Raw genomic sequence first — 20,792 nt, 5'->3', positions numbered from 1 at the left:
TAGGCTGTTCCACATGCTGACTACTTTGGCTTTGATTTTGTCATCTACTTTGCTCTACAAACTTTATAGGGAGTAGAGGTATCTAATAATATCTGCCCGCTGTCCAACATGAAAATGCTTACGCTTGTTATTGAATCCATCCTGTATTTTCTTATATGCTGCTGGTCATCTAGAAGCCTTGCATCTGTGAGATGGAGCCTGGCCGGCATCTTCAAGCTTTATAGGAAAGGACTGATGAGAGAGGGTGGAGAAACAAGATGGTAGCATAAGCCTTTGCTTCTTAGGAAACCAAGCTAAAACCCTGAATTGGGCCAGTGTTTTAATATCTGCTCAAGAAGGGCAAATCTCCCTTAGAAGGGATTTGAAAACACTATTACTTCCTGGGTTTGTTTTTTCTTGCTGTATTTGTCTGGGCTTTATGTTGCTTCATGTTGGTAAGTATAGAAGTACTCAAATCTGATAAGTTTAAGGTACCTTGCAAGCCACTCAATCTGTCTTTTCAACCAGTGGGTGCAGAAAAATTAGAGAAATCGTGTCTAAGCATCAGAATCAGGGATGTTTATGTCAGGTGGTTCTGGATTCTGTAACTTCTTTCGTCACAATTAACCCTAATACCAAGCTCACTCAATAGGACAGAAGAAACAGTCCATGGATGAGCCATCAACTTCAAAATGGCAGGACTGTGGTTTTGTGTTACCTCTCACTGCCTTTCCCATTGGTCTTGTACTCCCAGTTTACGTTTTAGTAGAGATTCCCACTCCTATTGCACTAAGGATGTCCACCTTCTTTTGCATCAGCCAGTGTGTTAGTATCACTGAAGTTGGTGCATTTGCATAGTTCAGCATAATTTAGCACAAAGATAAGGCTCTGGTCCCAAAAGCAGGATACTGGTGATATTCATGTGTGGGACCGCACTCTTTCTCAACAGCGTTCACTTGGGTATGGCACAGATTTGGCTGTAGTGGGAGAGTTTTTGGTGTTTAAAATACTCTTTTCAGGCAACGGCTGTGTAATTGTTACATTGAAATCTCAGAGAAAGTTTTTTCTAGTAGACTAAACCTTGGACCAGAATTTAATGAATCTGGCTCCTCTGGCTCCTGACCTGTTTGATGGCAGTGAACAAATCGTTATATCACCCTGTGCTTGTTGCTTACCTAGTTAAGCCTGTTCATATGCACTGAAGCTAGACATTTTTACGCGCCAGAGCAGAGAGTAAGAGTGTTTCGCTAGAATATGAGATGGCTTAGTCTAATGTGACATTTATCTTCACTCATCAGAAGTGCAATCAGTGGGGAGTTACCCAGATCTTTGTTCATGAAGATAAATGTCAAATGTTATCTATCTACATTCTCATATGGTGTCTATCACCATGGTATCGGAATGCCTTCCAAAGAAATAATGTACACAAATTAGACCTAAACCAGTCAGCAAATGATCGTCATAGAGATGTCGCCGACAATTTTCTGGCAGTGGCTGTTTGGATCGAATCTTTCCTGTTTCCTTTCATTCTGTAACAGACAGTGAGAGATATGCTTGTTTAATTATTGGGAGGGGACGATGAGGGGAGATTAAAAAAGATAGACTCGGACAGTATGATGGAATACTGAATTCATAATAAATTCTTTCTTTCACCTTCCTTCTAGTTTCCCTTTCTGCCCAGGAGGCTAAAGACATGTTCTCTCTTCTGAAGTCAGTATTGGAGTAAGCACTGCCAACAAGGCCAGGTGTAATTTAAAAATATTTATGCATTGTCAGTTCTGGAATTAATCTTTCTTAATTGAATTGACACGAACTCATGTCTGCAGGTAATGTAAACTGTCAAATGCTCTGCCAGTGACAGCATGTTGGTCAGGGTGGTGAAGTTAATGAGAGATCTAAATTATGATGGAATATCTCAGCATTGGCTTTGGAGCCTGATGTTTATAAATTCGTTAGTAACATCACATTAACTACAGGCTACATACTCTGGAGTTCAGAAGGGCTAATTATTTGTTTGCAGTTTCTGCAAGAACTAGGGGTGAGAGAGTTGTACCTCAAACATTTTAGTAGTATTATTTGCTGCAGTGAGATTTCTTTCCCTTGAAATGCATATAATGGAATTTTAAAGCATAATATATTTCATTTGATAAACAGTGCTTTTATAGACTGGAGATACTGTTTTAAAATACGCATATCAAAGCATTTGTCAACACTATCTAGGAGGGTCTTACTGAGTTTCCACTGACAGCTAGATCAAGTCTGCAGTTACCTGTTAGCAGAGCAGTTAGCACAGTCTAACAACGATGCTTTGTTTTCCTTCCCCTCATCAGAAAATGGAATTACTGTTAGCTTTCTAAAATCCAGAGAATGCAAGGAGGATGCTGCGTGTGTAACAGAAATCATAGATAATGTTTATGATGAAGGAACAAAATCGGCAGATGAGCCTTTGCTTGCAATAGGCAACTGTTCATGAGGATTTCCCAGGATCTTCCAAGCTCAGTGAAGCGTCACGGGCTCTGCATGACGCGCTCAAGGGTGAGGCTGCAGCCAGGTTTTACTGAGGGGAGGCAGGAGCTGATGAATCTAGTGTCTGAATCCTCTGAGATGAGTACTTGCTTACGTGCCATAGTAAGTACTAGTAAGCATCAAACTGCTCTCTGTGCTAGTTAAACCTTCTTTGTGTCTTCTTTTGATTCCTTTCCCTGTTACTCATTATCTTGCTTACCAAATGCAGATGAAGTCAAAAGACATTTACAGATAGATCATATGAAAAGATGATGACCTGATGAGACTAGAATTCGTGGAGGTCTCTGGAGCTGGTGTCTTCATATTAGCACTTGGCTTTCACAGTAGGGTTCATTCCACGGTGTTGCGTCTGCCAACTATTTCCATAAGACTTTTGACTATTGTCTTATGACTGGAGTAGTACAGGACAGGTTAGAATAGACCAGTTTGTGATGTTCTAACTAATGTTGCATCTTATTCTTGTAAAATTTAGGTGATTTTCTGGTTAAAATTACAGCAACTTGTTTCATTGTTGTGTTAGTGTGGGTCTGATCTTTTATGTACATACCACTGAAAATTTGTAGTCCTGCCTTAACCCTGAACATATTTATGAACAATTTTAAAATAATAAAGATAATTAAAAAGGACTAGGACTTAAATGAGTAGCTACTTCACCTGGCCTTGCCTCTGTGAATTAATAGAAGCAGTTTCTACTTTTGCAAAGTGGTAACTTGGGAGTAGCTCATTTGGTTGGATCCACCAGTAGAGAGACCATTCCGATTCAGATAAGCAGGGTAAAATACAATTACTTCTTTATGTATAAAAGGAAAACATAAGCTCATTGAGGTTGAAATTTCAATTGAGAAGGTGTGGGTTAGTTCATCTCTTGCAGATACAGGGAAAAGGGTCTATTACAGCCTGACCTGGATTCCTGAGAGTTTGTAACGGCTCCAGCACTGCATTGGGCTTGTAGGTTTTTCTGCCCAGTTCAGATGTAGCTACTGCTGCCACAGGCAATTCTGGTAGCTTTCTGAAGCTTTTCATTGAAAGTACTCTTCGGATAAAACCAACAAGCATGCTGTTTTCACAGATGGGCTATGGAATTTTTTTCTTTACCCCTTTTTAATTGTCTTCACACCAAATTTTCACAGCATTTTTTTTTCATTGCATTCAGATAAAAAAAAAATAAATATTGGAGGTGAAATTTGGTATTTCTAGTTTCCAAACTGGAAGCCCAGCTTTTGAACTAGTAGTGACATGCAGCAGTGGATATGTATAATATAGTTGAAGTTTTACGGAACAGGTGGCCACATGCTTAACGATTGCTACGGTAAGGCATTTCAGAGGTGCATCAGCATCTGTACTGTGTGAGCTTTGCAAAGGTCGGACTGATTTGGAGGCTGGCCGAAATGAAGACGTTTTCCCATGTGCTCCAAAAGGGACAAAGAGCAGATCAGTCGTTAGAGCTGATGCTAACAGCAGAGCTCTCCCGTGATTTGGCAGGCTGGCTTGGCATTCGCTGTGCAAGAAGGATTTGGTGTCCAACCCATTTTTTTCCCTCCTTATTGCCCTGAGCACACAAGTTTGTTTTCAGGGTCTTTTGCTAGTTTGGGAGCAGGGGAGGTATGGTTCTCTTTCATTGCTTCGGGGGATTTCCATTCCATTTTCCTTTAATTTGCTCCTCCCTGTTAATCGCATAAGAGAAGCTTAGAGTGTTAAGTGAACACATAATACTTGGTCCATGTGTACGAGCAAGAAGAATTCAGATTTGCATGTAAATAGCTATCCTCAGGTTAGACCTTTACATTTGGAAATAAGTTCTTTTCAGGTCTACTTTCCCTCCATTGTTATGTGTTTTATTTAATGTGAATGGTGGATGTTTGGGGAGGGACAGAGGTTTGTCTGACTATTCAAATTCATTGGCAGGGTTTAAGTTGGCACAGCATGGATCAGAGCAAGATGAGCAGAGACATCTTATTTCTAATTAAAAACATACGCACATATACTCGCCCAATTGAAGTAAAAGTAAATCCTTTCTCAGAGCTGATTGCTTCTACCTGTCTACTTTTTTTTGTATAAACTCACAGCACAGTGGGACAATCCCATTTTGTTTCAGGATTTTTAAGGCAAGAAACAGAACTAAAAACTGGAATGGCAACACCAGATGAAGATCTCAGTAGGTGTTCTGGTTCCTTCTTTTCTTACATAAATACTTGTTTTGGTATTTCCCCCTCCTTTCTTAGTATTCTAACAGTAGCGGTTATATATTGCATATACGGTGCAGGCTTTTGCATGAGGGCAGATTGATTATGTGGTAGAATGTGTTTATATATTAAACTAATCTGCTGTGGGCAGGATTAGTTTTAAAAGTTTAAATGACTGCCTCCTACGTCAAAATGGGAACCCTTTAGCTTTGAAAAAAGCCTGACAGGCCAGGGAGTCATCACTGGAGTCCTAGAGGTGCCTTTGGAGGCCTGTGTGTGTTTCTTGCACCCAAAAAGGAAGGGCATATCATGCTGCGGTGAAGGCGCTAATTAACTGTGCTGTCAGTTCTCAGCCAGATAGCTATCTGAAGAAAACATTTGTTAACTATGTTAATTAAAACAAAGGCTTCATGTATCTGGGAGTAAAAGCAGAGCAGGTTCATATACAAAATACTTCTGCAAAGTTTCTCCCCTTTGAAATCAAGGAAAGGAGGGTTTAAAAAACCTGGACTTCCGCTGCAGAAGCCTGGTGCTTTTCTCCAAGGTAGTGATGTCTGACATTCTGTTGCTAACTGGAGCTTTCATTGTTTTAGCTATGCTAATATCTGTCTTTTACATTTAGAGTAAGCGTTGGGCTTTCAAAGGATTTTTTGTCTCAACTTGTAAGTTGTCATGTTTGCAATATCCATCCTCATTTTTGGTACATATGTGGACTGGTGGCTAAGTACTTTTTTGTTACTTTATTTTTTTTTTTTTTTTTTTTAGTTTTTCCTATTATATTTGCCCTCCTGTGAGCAAATGAATTCTTCTGCACAGGAATGACCTTCAGTTGATGTATTCTTGTCTCCCTGAGCCTGCCCGCAGTCCTGAAACAGAGTCTTGGGGCAAAGGAACTTGCTGATAACTCAGTTTGAGAATGTTTTATTTGATGACTACATCAGCTTAAGATATTCTTCTCAAGGCCATAAACCATTTCTTTCAACACACCATAGTACTATGGTTTGAAGCAAGTAAGAAAATTGGCCCACACTAGAAAACAAAAAAATCAGAAAGGGTGTAGGAAGAAGTTGGTGGTGTTTCAATTTTTTCCAAGTCTGATTTTGTTAGTCAAGGGCATGGTAGTGAATAGGAATAAATATCTGAAGTTAGTAACGCTAATGCATTGTGAGGCCATGGTCCCATTGGAATGGTGTCTCTGAAGCTGGTCTGTGATCTTCTGAGATCACTTCTTCGTGGTATTTTATCTGAGAACCCGAGTAGTAAGGAGTATGTACTCAGGGCTAGAAGACTTGGGAATTCTGCAAGGAAGGGCATCTCTCACATCTGTGAGTATATAATCCTGCTCCCAGTTGCACTGTGCTATCTGCGAGTGGCACACCATTCTGGGCATTCCTGCCGGTGAGCGTGGGATGTGGTGCAGTGTAAGAGCCGGTGTATTTTGTGATATTGTCCTAATACGTAAATGCAGGGAAGTGTTACAGCTTTTCTTTGTTCTTACTAAACCAAATAATATGCTCTACCAGTGTGTTCAACAGTTACCTTAAAAACTGCACTCAATTGTCTCCTTTAACCTTTTGTAAATTTTCTGCCTATTAGTTTGAAGGTTTTGAGGATGAAGAAGGATTCTTTATGTGTGAAAGTGCATGGTTCTAATATAGTCCCTGAAGAAAGGCATCCAATTCATGTGTGCTTTACCTCTCTGTAGCTTACTTTAGATACCTGTTATTTTGTTACTCTGTCCCTTTCCAGGCTATTGCTGACCTCCTAAGCTTTTCTTGCACAGGAGGCCTTCTCCTACCTGTTTGCTCTTGATTACTTTCATTGTCTGCATTTGAGTCATAATTCATTAATAACGTGCCTTTTTTGAGACCTGTAGTAAAATCAGATACGAAGTTTGAACGTGAGGATTATGATTGATACAACACCGTGCATATTCTGGCTCATTTGTTGTTCCCTGTCTGATGATACATCTGACTTAATTAAATAGTTTGCCTACCCGCTGTTTCTACTGAGCTTTCTCATTTCTTTCCTGCATATCAATTTTTAAAGAATTCTTAAAGAATTTTCTAGTTTTCCTTCTTTAGAGAACTGTCTTTCAAGTTCTGGTCCCTGTCTATGTGTGACAGCCTGTGTGTATATGTGACCACAAAGCTGAGTGCTATTTACTGGCTGAGCTGGCATCGACACAAGGTTCAGCACTGAACGCTGCCATCTCACTCCTTGGTACTGCTTTCAGGTTGCTCCATGGGTGCTCAGGCACCTGGTGGCGCGGAGGGAAAATCCTGCTCCCTGCTCGCACGATGCAGTGCTTCCTGCTCGCACAACCGCACCCGTCAGCGGGGCCCAGCCTTGGAGCCCCTCTCTGTCTGCAGACAACAGGAGCTCCCAAAGGCGCTTGCCGGTGTGCTTTCCAAATACACTCAGAAGCCATGGCCTTTGATGGGACTGCGTTTCCCTTAACTATTACATGTATCGTATTGTTCAGCCCCGTATGTGAGATGTATTTAGGATCAGAACAAACCAGAGGCGCTGCAAGGCCTTTGTGAACACATGAGACTTAGGATGCCATCTTGTGGTTGTTCAAAGAAATGCAAGAACGGCTTGCGGGTGTGGAGTTCATTGCCTCTTTATTTTACACTGAGCTGGTTTAGGTGCACATTTTTCTTCTTGAGCTACGTGATGATTCTTCCTTGTACAATCTGTCTAGCTGTAAAGTACATGACAGCAGCTGTTAACCTCCCTACAGCCTAATTCCAGTAGCCAGGGTTTGGGGTGACTACAGCAAACAATCTATAGGAGTCATGTGCTGCTTCCATACCCGAGTGTATCAAGAGTGCAGCTGCTATTTAAAGCTACGTGGTGTCAGAGACAGAAGGGCTCTGACATACTGCTGGCAAGTGATGTACTGCTGTTATTTAGCCATTTTTTGTTAAAAGCACTTTCTGTTTAGCTTTAGCCTTTCCCTTGCTGTTTCAGCTGGCTGGCATCTCGTGTTTGAACGACATGCAGGTGCAGAGACTGTAGCCTCAGCAAACTTTCTTTTCCCAGAGCGGAGAAGTCATTTTAGACCCAGATATTTTCTGTGAAGCACAGAGCCTGTATATCAGGGACTTACTGACAGGGGTGCAGCTGAACTGGCCCCATTAGCTCACAAGCCAAAATATTTGTCAGTTTATCATTGTAGGCAAAGCAAATTCATAGGAGAAGGAACTTGTGGAGTCAAGTAACTTCCTGTTACGAGACTGATCAGGCACATCTGTGTTCTGCCTTTTTTTCTGTGACCTCAAAGGGTGTTTACCTCAGTTGTTGGCAACGGGAGCTGTACCGAGCTGCCCTGGCCAAAGTGAACATCCCAGACATCAGTGTAGATCAGAAGCAGCATAAAGTTGTTCCCTGCACAGGGCTAAACCTTTGCTAACTGTTTACACTAGGCAAAAAGCTACTGTATGCCGAAGTCTGCACAGCAGCTGTACCAGGGATTACAGATTTGACTAGCACTGTGTGGAAATATCAAAGATATTTCTTTCTTTCTTGTGAGCATGTGGAGCAGGTTGGGAGATGGAATGGCTTCTCAGACTTTTCAGGTTTTTAATAGTTTCACTACTACTATGCAATACTATCAAGCCTGTGCATGCTTGGACAAAAAGTCATTTTGAAGAGGGTGAACTCAAACCCAGAAGGGCAGTACCTGCCTCTCTTCAAATTCTAGGTGAACAGGCTTGCTCAGGTGTCTACTCCCTTTCACAATTGTTTTCTGGGTTAAATGCTTTCTAATTACAATGATTTCAAGCAACACGCTTTCTTGTTTTACAATGAAAATAAAGCTGCTGTGATTTTATGGCATTGATTGAGACAGATTTTAATAGTGGATGAAAAACATTAGCTCATGCAAATTGCCCGTTATTTCTGGAGCGTTACTTCTTCATTTGTGAAGGGACAATCCATCTGCGTGGTGATAAGTTGCAACTCTGAGCTCTCATTCATAGGGCAAGATGCTTGAGAGTTTCTTAACAACCAAAAAACTACGGGCTTTGTTATCTTTTTGACAGGATGACTGTTGCTTGTTCCACTCTAACCACTGGGACTTCACAACCTGGGATTTATTTCCTGTAATACCTTTACACTAGCTTGTTCAACAGAATTAAGTCAGTATAATTTACTTATATCACCTGACACGTGCATGCCTGTTTTACAGTGCTGTGTTATAAGAAAGCGTTAAATGTGCCACGAAATACAATTACAGAGATTTTTCAAGACTAATTCATTCCTGCAGTTATTTTTGTCATCTTCTTAAAGACAGCTGAAGTCTTTATCCAGTCAAGAGCGTGCCAATCATACAAAATGCTGATTTTGGGTTTGCTGCAGACTTCCTACATTTCAAGCACCAGAGAATGTTCAGAGAGATGCTTCTGCTTTGGCTCTCCAAAAGTGAGGTAGAATCCCAAACTATAAGCTGATTTTTAGTGCAGATTGTATTTTACTGTGCCTAGAGAGAAGAGACAGAGGCTGAATGGCATACTTCCCCCAAACATACAACCCCTGTTTGAAATCGGGTATTTGAGTTGCGTATCCTCTTACTGTACTCTAACTATGAGGAATATAGTGAAACTATTCCACAACTTTAATGAAATTCATTAGAACTTTGCGCAGAAATATTTCCTTATTCTTCACTGTAAAAATAGCAGTAAACCACCTTAAACTCTGTAGTTCTGGCATTACATCCTGTGATAGACACTATATCATACCTAATTCATTGTAGTTTTGCAACTGATAAAACTGGAAACTCGCATTTTACTTGTGGATAAGTTTATTTAAACATGTGTAAATTATACCAAATAAACAGTGTATTTATTTCTCTGTGCATGCAGTTGTCAAGATACATACATAGCATTGTCAAGTCTGCAGTGCAGTAACAAAGCATTTTAAGCGTTATGGTGCTGAAAACTTTTCTAGAAACAATGTCTGACCGTTCTTTGATTGCACTGTGAGGTTTCTTTGGTATACATAAGTAGTGCTTGTTTTTGATTAAATTAAAATGCAAAGTTTCAAAGCGTGTCCAATAGAGAGGTATTCTGAAAAGGAAGTATCCATTAAAAAATGGAGAGAGCAATAGTAGGCAGCCTCTTGAGTGATTTTGATGAAAAATTGAGTTTGAAAGCAAGGAAGTCAGAACTTTGCTATGATGTTTAATACTACTGAAGTAAAAAAATGTACATGAAGCATGAGGGGGTTTATCCTTTGTTTTTTCAAAACACCTGCTGTGACCTCTTGAACCTTGGCTATCCTTGGTTAAATTCTTACTTCTCTATTTTACAGTTCCAAAGGAAGGAGAGCCTTGCCCAATTGGGTCCGCAGACTGAGGCGAAACCTTATTACTGCTTAAGAAGATGACGTAAAAAAAGAAAGTCTTCTTTAAATTGGTTTCACGATCTTCATTGACAAATAGTTCTGTTGGGGAAGGAGGGAAGAAGCAATAGAGGTAAAAAGTTGTACACAAAATACTTCAGTGTAGTTTTGTAAAAGACATTTAAGATACTAAAATGGATCAGAATATATTCAGGGTATGGTAATTTCAGTTAAAATACAGTAAAAATGAGCACGATATTTCAGACTAAAGTAGACTGAAATCCAGACTCTAGACAATCTATTAACTGTTTTTAATTGTATGTTAACACTTCTAAAGCACTCACTTGGTCCCTCTGTAGTTAATAGGTTAGTTCTAACATAAATTTTAATTGTTTCTTAACCAGATGAAATTGTTTATAGCTCTAAGGATATAATCCCTATCTCCCTGCTAAAATTGAGTTGATAGAATCTTTTGTCTGAATTAAGGAAGTCACCCTGTTGATGACTCATATATAAGCTGAAGAACAGTAACATGTAAAAATTCTTACCGGCAACGAATAGAGGAGTACTGCTACAAACAGGAGTAAAATCAGCAAGATGATAAGCCCTATAAAGAGCCATTTAAACCTGCGCCACACAATAAATTTCATTGTCTTGCAGGGATTTGTAAACCAAAGGAAGGAAGTATCTGGTCGGCTGCATTTTGAAAGAAACAAGTATTACTCATACTATAAAGACAGGGAATACTTAAGCCTGAGAACATAACACGTTAAAACATGCCGGTTTGGAGGTTGAAGGAAACAGTTTTGTAATGTAAGATGGCAGTTTCAGTAAATGTGTGCCATTAATACTCAAACCACCTTGCATTTTATCCCAACGCTTGCAGAAAGAAGCAAGACTGGCTTTTATAAGTTAAGTTTTGCAAAGGATGGATCCTTTACTGCATGCAGATTTTGTCAAGAACATCATACTGGCTAGATATTTGTTATTTCTCCAACTAGCGAAAGAAAAATATCTTACTTTGGTAGATCTAGTTTGGGGTTCATGTTGGGTTCATCTCTTCCTTTACCGGCTGGCCTTTCCTCAGCTTCTTTTTCATTGACAACTTCCAATGTCATTTCAACTTTACCCTTTAGGAAACAAGTGGCATGAGACAAGCACCTTATTGCAACAGTACTAATGCTGCCTGTTCGGTACTTATACAGCAGTTTGGAGTCGGCTCGCTGTGTGCATCTGTGTGTTTTCCACTTCCTTCTCAAAATATATTTATTTCTGCACGATGACAGCGTCACAACAGAGTATCAGAGAATGACCGAAAAAAGTATCACAGTGCATAAAATTGTTGTGCTAATTCATTTGTAGTTCTGTTTTAAGCTATACATGGGTTATTCTTGAAAGAAGAGAGTTGTTTTTGTTTTGCAAAATTGGAAAAAACCAAAGGACTGCATTTTTTCCAAATGACTAAGCATCTCATTTTTTATATTGCTGAGGTTGATATGTTTCTGAATATTATTCCTCATTTATTAAAATTTAAAGGCAAAAACATAAGAAGAACTTGACACAGTTGAAAGGCTTAATATTCTAGGAAGCGACACGTGTCCATTTATATTCTTCATAGAACACGTTAAAATGCATTGGGTCATATGATTGCCCTCATAATCATGAAGGTAGTCAGGGTTTTCCAGTATATAAGTTATATTTGCTGTGTACAAAAATGCTTTGTACATTCAAACTTTAGTCTCTAATGCATTTAGGATGCTTTGTGTTTCTCCTAAGCAATAATATGGTAAGCCACACAATAACTCTGTGGCTGCTTTAGTGAGACAACATGACTAACTGGTGCCAGAGTCCTTCAAGTTAAAAAAAGTTAATATTTAGATTAATTTTGTTTATAAACAATTTTTGGTTTTAAAGTATGAGTTTATGGAGCAAAATGCCTGAACTTGTGCATGAAATATTCTATTCATTTCTCCCCTGTCTGTTCACTGGAAGCTGACAGCTGAGTGGGGGGACCCTTTAAAATCAACGTTTAGAATTTGAAAAGTAAGGTAAGCACGTTTTAAGTACTTTTAAAAGAACTAATAATCGTACCGCTAAAATACGGGCGCCATCCTTTTCAACATAACATGGCCACCATCCTTTCATGGATTTCTGTTCAAAGAGAGAGGCAGTCCTGGGAGCCTTCTGAGGACTGTCTGCCTTGTATTCTGGAATCATGTCTATATTGCACTTCTCTGGAACTTTTGCTGGAATGATTGTTTTATGTAAATCGAGTTCCACAAAGCCTAGGAGATGGATAAGAAAATAAACACTGTGTTACAGAACCAACCATAGAGCGCAGTGGTTCAACGTCAACCTTTCCTATCTCTAAACATGTTATACAGGAAAAACAACCAACATACGCTACATTCTTGTTTGTCTAAGGATGTTGTGGGACAGGCTGTGTTTAAGCTTACCTTGCTGGTGTCGAAAGCACTGGTGTTTATCAGTGGGACTTGGCAAGCTCTCGTCCCCCCTTTTTTAATGCAAGATCACCTAGTTTTTAATAGACAATTTTTTCCCCACACCCCTAAACAGAAGATAACCAAATAGAGCAATGGAATAATAATGTAATTTGACATAGTTAAATGCATGATTTAGCTAACTTTAATGACAGTTATAAATCAATTCTTTGCTTTCAGATTTTGAGGTCTATAAGGTTTGCATTTGAGCTGAAGATTTGGGAGCTGTCTCAATACAGGGCAGAGAGTCTTCTGTAGAGCAGCATCTCTACAAAAGGTAAGGATCATTAATGGTGTGAAGTAGATTGCTTAGCCTAAACTATAGTCTTATGTAAATACTTGGATTTGAAGTACTCTTGTTTTTTAAGTAATTTTGCTTAAAGAAAGAAGCAAACTAAGTTTCATGCACGTTATCGTTTCATGCACTTTGTGATAGGGCTTACGCTGAGTGAAAAGTATCTTGTTCTACCTGCAAGTAGGCCTTTACTGAGTGAACATGAGCACGAGTGACCCTGTACTGTGTGGGAAAGCAGGAGTGTATTTGCATGCTCAGTGCCTCATTTTGTGAAAACAATCCTTAGCCAATAATTTAAAATTGTTCAGTGTTATCTCTTACTTTGAGACAGCAATAATTTGTTTCTGAGAAGTCTTACCCAGGTAGTCATCCAAGGAGAACTTGTCATTATCCCATATTTGAATGATCAGTTTGGGTGGGATTCTGAATTCTGTCTTGTCAAGACTCCAAAAATGTTCCTAAAATTTTAAAAAACAAAACCCAGGCAGCTTTTAAAGTTACTTGTGAATTCTGGGGTTGGTGGAAGTATTAAGGATCTAATCTTGTCCTTGCTAAGAGGAGACCACTGTTGCCAGTGTTTTATTCCCAGTGCAAAGGAAAAACTGAATCTGTTTACAATAGCAGCGTGAGAGAAGTACACAGAACTGAGCCAAACTGTCCCTTTTAATACGTAGGTACAAAATTATCAGACTAATTACAATTGGTTCCAAGTATTGAAATCTTTAGAAATACTTACCTTTTTGGAAACGACACAGAGTTGCTCTGCTGGGAGATAGTCAAAAGGGAACACAAATCTCCAGTTGAAGTTCCCTTCACCATCCAACGATCGGTAGTGAACATCGGTTTTCTGCTTATTTTCTTCATTACCAGGCATCCATCTGGAAATACAGAGAGAAGTGTCTGGTGTTTGCAGTAGGACGACACTGGTGCTTGTTTGTACTACAACCACGTCATCAAGTGGTTGCAAGCAAGCTGTAAGTGTCACTCACAGAGGGCTGGAAACTTCCACATCCTTTCCCAGTTTGGTTCCAATTTGGAACTGTAACTAAGAACATCTGAACTGAATTTAATCTGCTAAGTGTATTATTATATCAGTGGTGAGTTGTTGGTGGGGTTTTTTAATTTCTTTTTTAGGAGAAATTAGATCAATAGCCTGGTACTATATCTCTCTGTTTTCTATTGATTTTTTTGACATAGTAAGACCAGGAAACATAACAAGTACGAATCCAGGTTATGCAGCACTAAAGCTATCTGTTCAGTTGCTTCTTATCTCAAGAGGTGAACTTCTGGGATCTTTCGCTGCACATTAACTGGTCATGCTTTATCTCATAATACTTGTGTACTTCTCTGACGTTAGCGCTATTTCAGAGGCTGTAGTGTGCACTGACTTGGCTGAACCAAATCATCTTTGGAACCCATGGTCTAGGCATTCCCAGGACATTCTGAAAGCCATTCAGTTGTAAGTGTTACATGACAGCTCTTACCCCTTCACGTAAATGTCACTCATTTCTTCCCCTGTGATGCTCTTTTCATCCAGTAGAACATCTTTGGTGTTCCAGACAATCACCCGCAAGATATACCTATGAGAGAAGATGTTTGGGGAAAGAGAATTGCATTGCCTTTGTCAGGGCTGCCAGATGCTGTGTAGTACATACAGATACTCACTTCTTGGCTTTTCGGGGAGTGATGTTGAAGGGAGGGCCTGGTGGTCCTAAGCTTTTGGGGAAAACATCGACCCACATCTGGAGCTTTCCCTGTAGCAGTGGAGAAGATGGACGAGGGATTGTTTTTTGCATACAAGTTTGTCATGTTAATTCCATGGAACTGCTTATTGACATGCTTAGTAATATTTTAGGCACAGAGCAGAGCTCAATCATGTTACCGATGTCAGAACTTCTACAGAATTCAGACAGCAGCAAGCCTAACCCCTTGTGTTACACAAGCTGCTTCAAATGAATAATGTCAAGACTTCAGAAGATGGTAGGGATGTTAATTCCTACTGAGTTCAGCGCAAGGTAGGTGCCTAAATAATTCTCATTCTGTAGGCCCAAGTTTCTGTTCTCTCAGAGGTGGTATCAAGTACAGTGTCATCCATGTGGCTGACAGTTCGCAGGTGGCCTACACCGTGTAGATGGTCAGTCTAGGCTCTGAAGTAAGGCAACCACTGCAGATTTTATACTTTATTTCAAATGCAAGCCCCTTTATTTTTGCAGGTAAGTTTTCTGTTTGCTGCAGAAACTTTCCTAAAAAAACCAGCCACCGGTGAGTTAGGAAATGCTAGAAAACAAACATATGTTAGCCTTTGTTCCTCTCTAGCAGAGAAGTCCAGTATAAGACTTTGTATTTAAACTAGCACCTCTGGGCCTTGCACAGAAACGACAAGTTTGGTCTCACTTGTTAAATGTAGCGAGGAAGCTCTTGAGCCAGGTGGTCTCCTTTGTTGTTGTTGAGGTATTAAACAGACATTCCAGTTTATTTCAGTAACAAAGTAATAAGTAAATTTTCTCCAGTTTCCACTCTGTCAATGTTCAAGGTGTCATTTGAAGGTCTTAATGGTAAAACGTAACTGCAGTTTGTTATGTTTTTAGACTAACCTGCTTTAGTTTCTCAGCCAAGGAATATTCATCTGCAGCCCTCCTCCCCCTGAGTGATACCGCTCTATTGACGACATGATATAAATGCAGGAATGCTTGTTTCTGCGTTCAAGAAACCAGAAGTAAAAGAGTTCATAGTACCTGGGAGATGTTGGGCTGGAAGGTGCTATATAAGGTCCTGGTCTCTACATGTTCAGGTACCAAACCCTGGGTTCTGAGGATATGAAGGGCTAGCCGCTCTTCACCTGGGCCAAGATGCTGATGCAAAATTTTGTTGGCTTCTGAAATAAAATAAATGGAAAAAGAACAGGGGCTTATGAACCAGAATTTGCATTTGAACTTTAAAAAACCAAAACAAAACAGATACTTAAAATTGAGCAGAAAACTGTGCACAAAATAAAAAAAAAAAATCAGTTTTTTTTCTGATTTTCCATAAATAACTGAACAGTTTTATGTTTGTATCAATATGAATTGAAGACAAATATAAAATAACTGAACAAGCTCACCCGCTTCCTCCAAAGTATAGTCTTGTCCCCCGTAGTTAATCTTTCTGCCATTCTCAGAGAGGACAGGAGGAGCATAGCCTTTAAACTTGGCTACGTTTTGCAATAACTGGGTTGGTTTTTGTTGATCACGCCAGGTATTCACACCTGAACTTTTAAGAAACCAACAGAAACACATCCTACAGTTATTCATTACTCAGGGCATTTACATGTCATGTAAATTTTATTTGTCATGTAAATATTAAACTCCTTCAGAAAGAGCAGCACTCTAACTGCCTAGATTGAGGCCACTAGAATTTGATACAGTGACACAATTTTGTACCAGCTCAATTACCTTCCAAGACAGAGTGCTTTTTTCTTTACACACCAGAATAACGTATGCTAACAGATGCTTTCATATTTCCATGAATAAGTCAGAAAATTCTGTTGAAGTGTGTGTTCTCTGGACAGAAACAACACACATTACCGTACAGAGAGACTATTAGAATGTCTGACATCATGGTTTCCAGTTATGGCTCTTCTGAAGACTTTGCAGCTTAACTTGGAATTCAGATGATAGAGCGAGCACAACAAACACCCATGAGAAGCCACAGCACTGTTTTTTAACCGTATCTTTAAGATGAAGGAAGCCCAGTTTTTTTGCAAAGACCAGGTACTAGATCTTACACAAAAAAAAAAAATCAATAGACTGAAATGACTTACATCCAATACTGCTGTGGGATGCCACAGTGAGATCCATAACGAGAAAGGAATCTGTTCTCAAGATCAATTATGGTTTCACCCACTTTTTCATCACGAGTCAATGCATCATAGTCATAGACTGAAATTTTCAGATCCTTTTCTTGAGGCAAGAAGCAGCTGAGTTCATACATTCTAAACATAAAAATGTCCAGTTAACGCTATTGCTCTTTCAAGCAATACTTCTTAAACTTAAAAACCCCCTCAACCTTAAAAATTCAACTTTTTAGCTTTATTTTTGAGCAATAGCTGTTACATATAAAGGGATGCTTCCAATGCTGACAGATGTAGAAGCAGTTACCACTCATGCTGCAATTTCTATTTGCACTTCAGAATTGTTTGTACTCCTATGGATACTGCATCCTTTCTTTCTGCACAGTATGTTACCGAGACGTTTTCTGTGCAGCAGCTTGAATTGGGACTGAGAAAGAAACTAGTGTGGCTCTGTCAGCCACTCTGTAAAAAGGATCGCTGTTCAATCCATACTTTCTATATGATTAGTTTTTTTTTTTTACCGCAATACATAGCTGGAGCCTTAAAAAATATGGTTCAAATGTTTAGCTTCTGTGACTAGATGCGATTATTTTGTTGTCTAGCTGTCCTATACAAAACAGACTGCAGAGTTTTCTCCAATTAATTCTCTGAATTTACTTTCAAGATATGCAGCCTCACAGTTTCTACTGCTGCTGAACGCATTACCCTTAAGGTAAACTATTCCATGGTTAATTTTTCTTTGCATTTTTCTTTTTTTATTTTGGTTTGGTTTACTTCTAATCATAACTTTTAAAGTTCCAGAATTATTCTGGAAAACCTTCAAATTTTTAAGGTACTTTGTACCTATAATCAAGTCTCTTTCTTTGCTGTTCCTTTGTGTAATCTGAACAGTTGAAATCCTGTATTACATCATTGCAAAGTATGCTTTCCCAATTTTTTGTAATCTTTCTAGTCCTCCTTTCCTAATTTCCTAATTTATCAAAATCCTCCTCTAACTCTAGACACTAAAGCAGACCCAGAATTTCATTAGTAGTTATAATGTAACCTCTTCATTCCTAACTTCTCTTCATATCTTTCAAAGATATCATTAGCCTTTGAAGGAAAGACCAGTGTACTGGGAATACACGTTAAACTGATTACTCATCGTGACATCTAAGTACTTTTCAGAGGTAAAACTTTTTCCATACTCTATAAATATATGTTGTTATTCTTGTATGCATAAAACAGGGCAGTTTTAAGATACATACATTGTTTGACTTTGTGCAGTTTACCCATGCAATACAAAAAATTAAACTAGTCAAACCTGTGCTGTCCAATGATTTCAAAGAGAAATGCCTTATGCAACTTTACTCACAATTAGCTGTCAGTATATAACTATGATTAGAGTATTGGATATTGCAAATACTGGTTCATCTTTAAAAACAATAGGTAAACATAATAAAATACAAACAATTGAAAAGATTGTTACCTGCCAAAAATTGGGTTGAGAGTATTAGGCACATAATTATCTCTGTCTTCAATTACTTTTTTACTTAGGGATATTTTTATATACGGATCACACTATTTAAAATGAGGAAAAAAATATTGTTAAGTTACAGTTATCAAGATTAACTTTATTTAAAACACATTAGAGCAGAGTTTGCTCACAGACATTCCAAACCCAAAAAATCTCACCAGCCCATTATTATCCTGGGGTTGAAGCTGCAGAGCTCGAACAATATAAATTCGCACAATACACTCCTGAGGCCCACTGTCTGGTAGCTCACGGAACTGGCGAGGAGGAGCCGGAATAGTGGGATCATCAGGTAGTGCATAGATTTTAAAGGATCCCTAAAAAAATAATACAAAGACAGTCAAGATAAATGTAGAAAAGTCACTCTTGTAGGTTTCTTCTCTATTTATCCAACAAATGCACGTAGCAAAATTATAGCCTGATTGACAGTTACTTAGAAGTCTTTAGCGGGTTTTGGATAAGGCTTCCTACAAAGGCGAGGCTGTATCCTTAGCTGATTTAAATCAATACAGCTCTTCTGCTTTCAACATAGTTACATGGTTTGCTCCAGTTGAGAATATGTTACAATACATCCCTCTCCAAAAGCATAATTTATAAAGTTTGGGTGTGGGGGTTTCTTTTTTGTTTTCTTGGTTTGGTTTGGTTTACGTACAATGTTAACATCACTTTAATCTTTAGAAGTCATTGGCAGATTCACAGAAATAGTACAAAATACCTTTTCCAAATTAATTCTAAAAATGTACTTCCTCAAAACATCTGCAAATGAAACTTTAGGCCTGTTCAGGAGGTTATCTGGGAAGGTTCTTTCCCATAGGTACCAGGGAAGATCACATTAGCAGGAACAGTATTTCTTTTAAATTAAATTAACACATATCACATTTAGTGTAAGCAATGTGTAGCTGTACCCTCCTTGAAAAAGGAGGGCCTGTACCTCCGTAGTTACAAGCATCTGTGGTCCTATTAATGCACTGAAACACTTGCACGCAGACTTACTTAAATGATAACCACTTACACACAAAAGACTGCATCTAGCATTTGGTAATTGCACATTATTTGAAATTTACCTTGAATTCACCGACCACTGATGGATCATCACTGTCCTCAGATTTGCCTCTGTATAGTTTAAATGTATCACAGAAATCGGTTAAGCTATTAAATTCAGGTACTTTTTCCAATTCACAGTCGTATACCTTTTAAGAAGAAAAGAAAAAGGAAAATGAAAAAAGTGCAGTTCAGAAATGATCATACATATCAGCCCCACCACTGTGGCATTGCAAAGCGTATCGTATGTTTGATAAAATATCTTAAGGAACCAAAGCATTTGGAACTATTTTTATTTTTACATTGAAGTGAAAGAAAATGCAATGTTTGGAGAACATGCTATCAAGCTTCACTTAGGCCTTGTTAAAAACAGGGCAAATAGCATTGCACAAGCTTATTTTTAGCTTCTTTGTTAGGTGTATTAGATGAGAAATTGAAGTGGTCTGGTTTCAAATTTTTAACCAACAGACAGGAAAAGTACTGATCCTCTGTGTTCATACTTTCTCAACGTGTATGTTTTTAGGATCTGCCTGCCAAATTAGTGGAGTAAAAGTCCGTTTGACTGAAGGTTAGATTAAACTCTTAATACATCTAATGTTAATCTTAATACTTAATACATCTTAGTAAGCCTAGTTAAGTAGAAAAGAAGCAAAGATATCTTCTTGAAACCTTCATTTCACCACATGAATTAATAATGGACCTTTACAGGAAATTGTGTACAGTTAAATTTTGAAGAGCATTTAAAAAAACAAAGGGCACATCTCTGACCCGGTTTTGGGCCTGTAAACATTGAGATACGTTAATTTATCCTGAGCAATACCTTTAAAGTGTCATATCCTTTTTTAATATACAGTCCGCATTTTTCATGTTCTCCTACTGAAGCATAAAATTTGCTCCACCAATCAACAATTTCTTCCTCCTTAAAGCAAAGCAAATAAAAAAGTCTTTATTAGGAGATGAAGCCTCTTTTGTATCATGCTGTAGAGCAGAAAAATTAACTATTAAGAATACTGCAAGACAGTATACTCTTATTATCAGTTAAGTAATATTAAAGGTTCATCTGAAGGATAATTAGAAGGTAGATGTTAGGGTTAAAAAGATGGCATTTCTCTTACCCAGGTTTAGGTAGCTAGTCTATAATCCAGCTGTGTCGATAGTCAACAACAGCCGTCTCCAAGGAAGCAATTAATTACTGGTATCCAGCTACCTATCCCAAAGGACTGATGTCCGAGGTGCATGTATTTCTCTCCTCCATCTCCTGGCGGTGCAGCACAGCTGGCCCCCTAAGTTCTAGATTATTTAAGTCAGAGGAAGGGAATGTGCACTGAGCTGGTGCCACCATTGTGTCAGCTGTTAAGAAAAACCACCGTCATACCTGGTATTCGCTACAGGAACTGCATGATGGTAAAAACTACACTGAACGTGTTGAACACTTTCCTGAGAGATAAATGTGCTAGCTTGCTTTCAGCTTTCCCATTTATTTCAAAACTGTTGCTATACAGTAGCACAGGGACAGACCTGTAACTGCTTTAACCATACATCGTTCCATTAAAACCAGTGGAGATTGTCTGTGTCATGA

At 38.8% G+C, this 20,792-nt stretch overlaps 1 protein-coding gene and 1 long non-coding RNA gene across 4 annotated transcripts in view; one reads left to right on the top strand and one right to left on the bottom strand.

The window, feature by feature from the left end:
* Nucleotides 1-13,182, top strand: part of LOC308070134 — a 55,489-nt gene extending 42,307 nt beyond the window's left edge. Inside the window, exon 3 of the long non-coding RNA XR_013930636.1 lies at nt 12,716-13,182. This is a non-coding gene — a long non-coding RNA (uncharacterized lncRNA). The remainder of the gene's footprint in view (nt 1-12,715) is intronic.
* MYOF (myoferlin) overlaps nt 9,478-20,792 on the bottom strand; it is a 73,309-nt gene continuing 61,994 nt past the window's right edge. For 2 of the 3 annotated variants that reach the window (XM_080403555.1, XM_080403556.1), the window contains 15 exons: nt 20,034-20,132; nt 19,237-19,362; nt 18,334-18,489; nt 18,128-18,219; nt 16,630-16,800; nt 15,931-16,079; nt 15,566-15,705; nt 14,496-14,584; nt 14,315-14,410; nt 13,567-13,708; nt 13,189-13,288; nt 12,126-12,319; nt 11,055-11,164; nt 10,583-10,730; nt 9,478-10,136 (listed from right to left, as the gene is read on the bottom strand). In XM_080403555.1, coding sequence (XP_080259681.1) covers nt 10,101-10,136; nt 10,583-10,730; nt 11,055-11,164; nt 12,126-12,319; nt 13,189-13,288; nt 13,567-13,708; nt 14,315-14,410; nt 14,496-14,584; nt 15,566-15,705; nt 15,931-16,079; nt 16,630-16,800; nt 18,128-18,219; nt 18,334-18,489; nt 19,237-19,362; nt 20,034-20,132 — 1,848 coding nt within the window. In that variant the 3' untranslated portion in view covers nt 9,478-10,100. Of the gene's footprint in view, nt 10,137-10,582; nt 10,731-11,054; nt 11,165-12,125; nt 12,320-13,188; nt 13,289-13,566; nt 13,709-14,314; nt 14,411-14,495; nt 14,585-15,565; nt 15,706-15,930; nt 16,080-16,629; nt 16,801-18,127; nt 18,220-18,333; nt 18,490-19,236; nt 19,363-20,033; nt 20,133-20,792 lie in introns of those variants that run through there. The other variant, XR_013930635.1, reaches the window with a different exon arrangement.

This window comes from Falco punctatus (assembly GCF_963210335.1).
Source record: "Falco punctatus genome assembly, chromosome: 9".
Taxonomy (NCBI): Eukaryota; Metazoa; Chordata; class Aves; order Falconiformes; family Falconidae; genus Falco; species Falco punctatus.
This window is presented reverse-complemented; position numbering and strand designations above follow the sequence as displayed.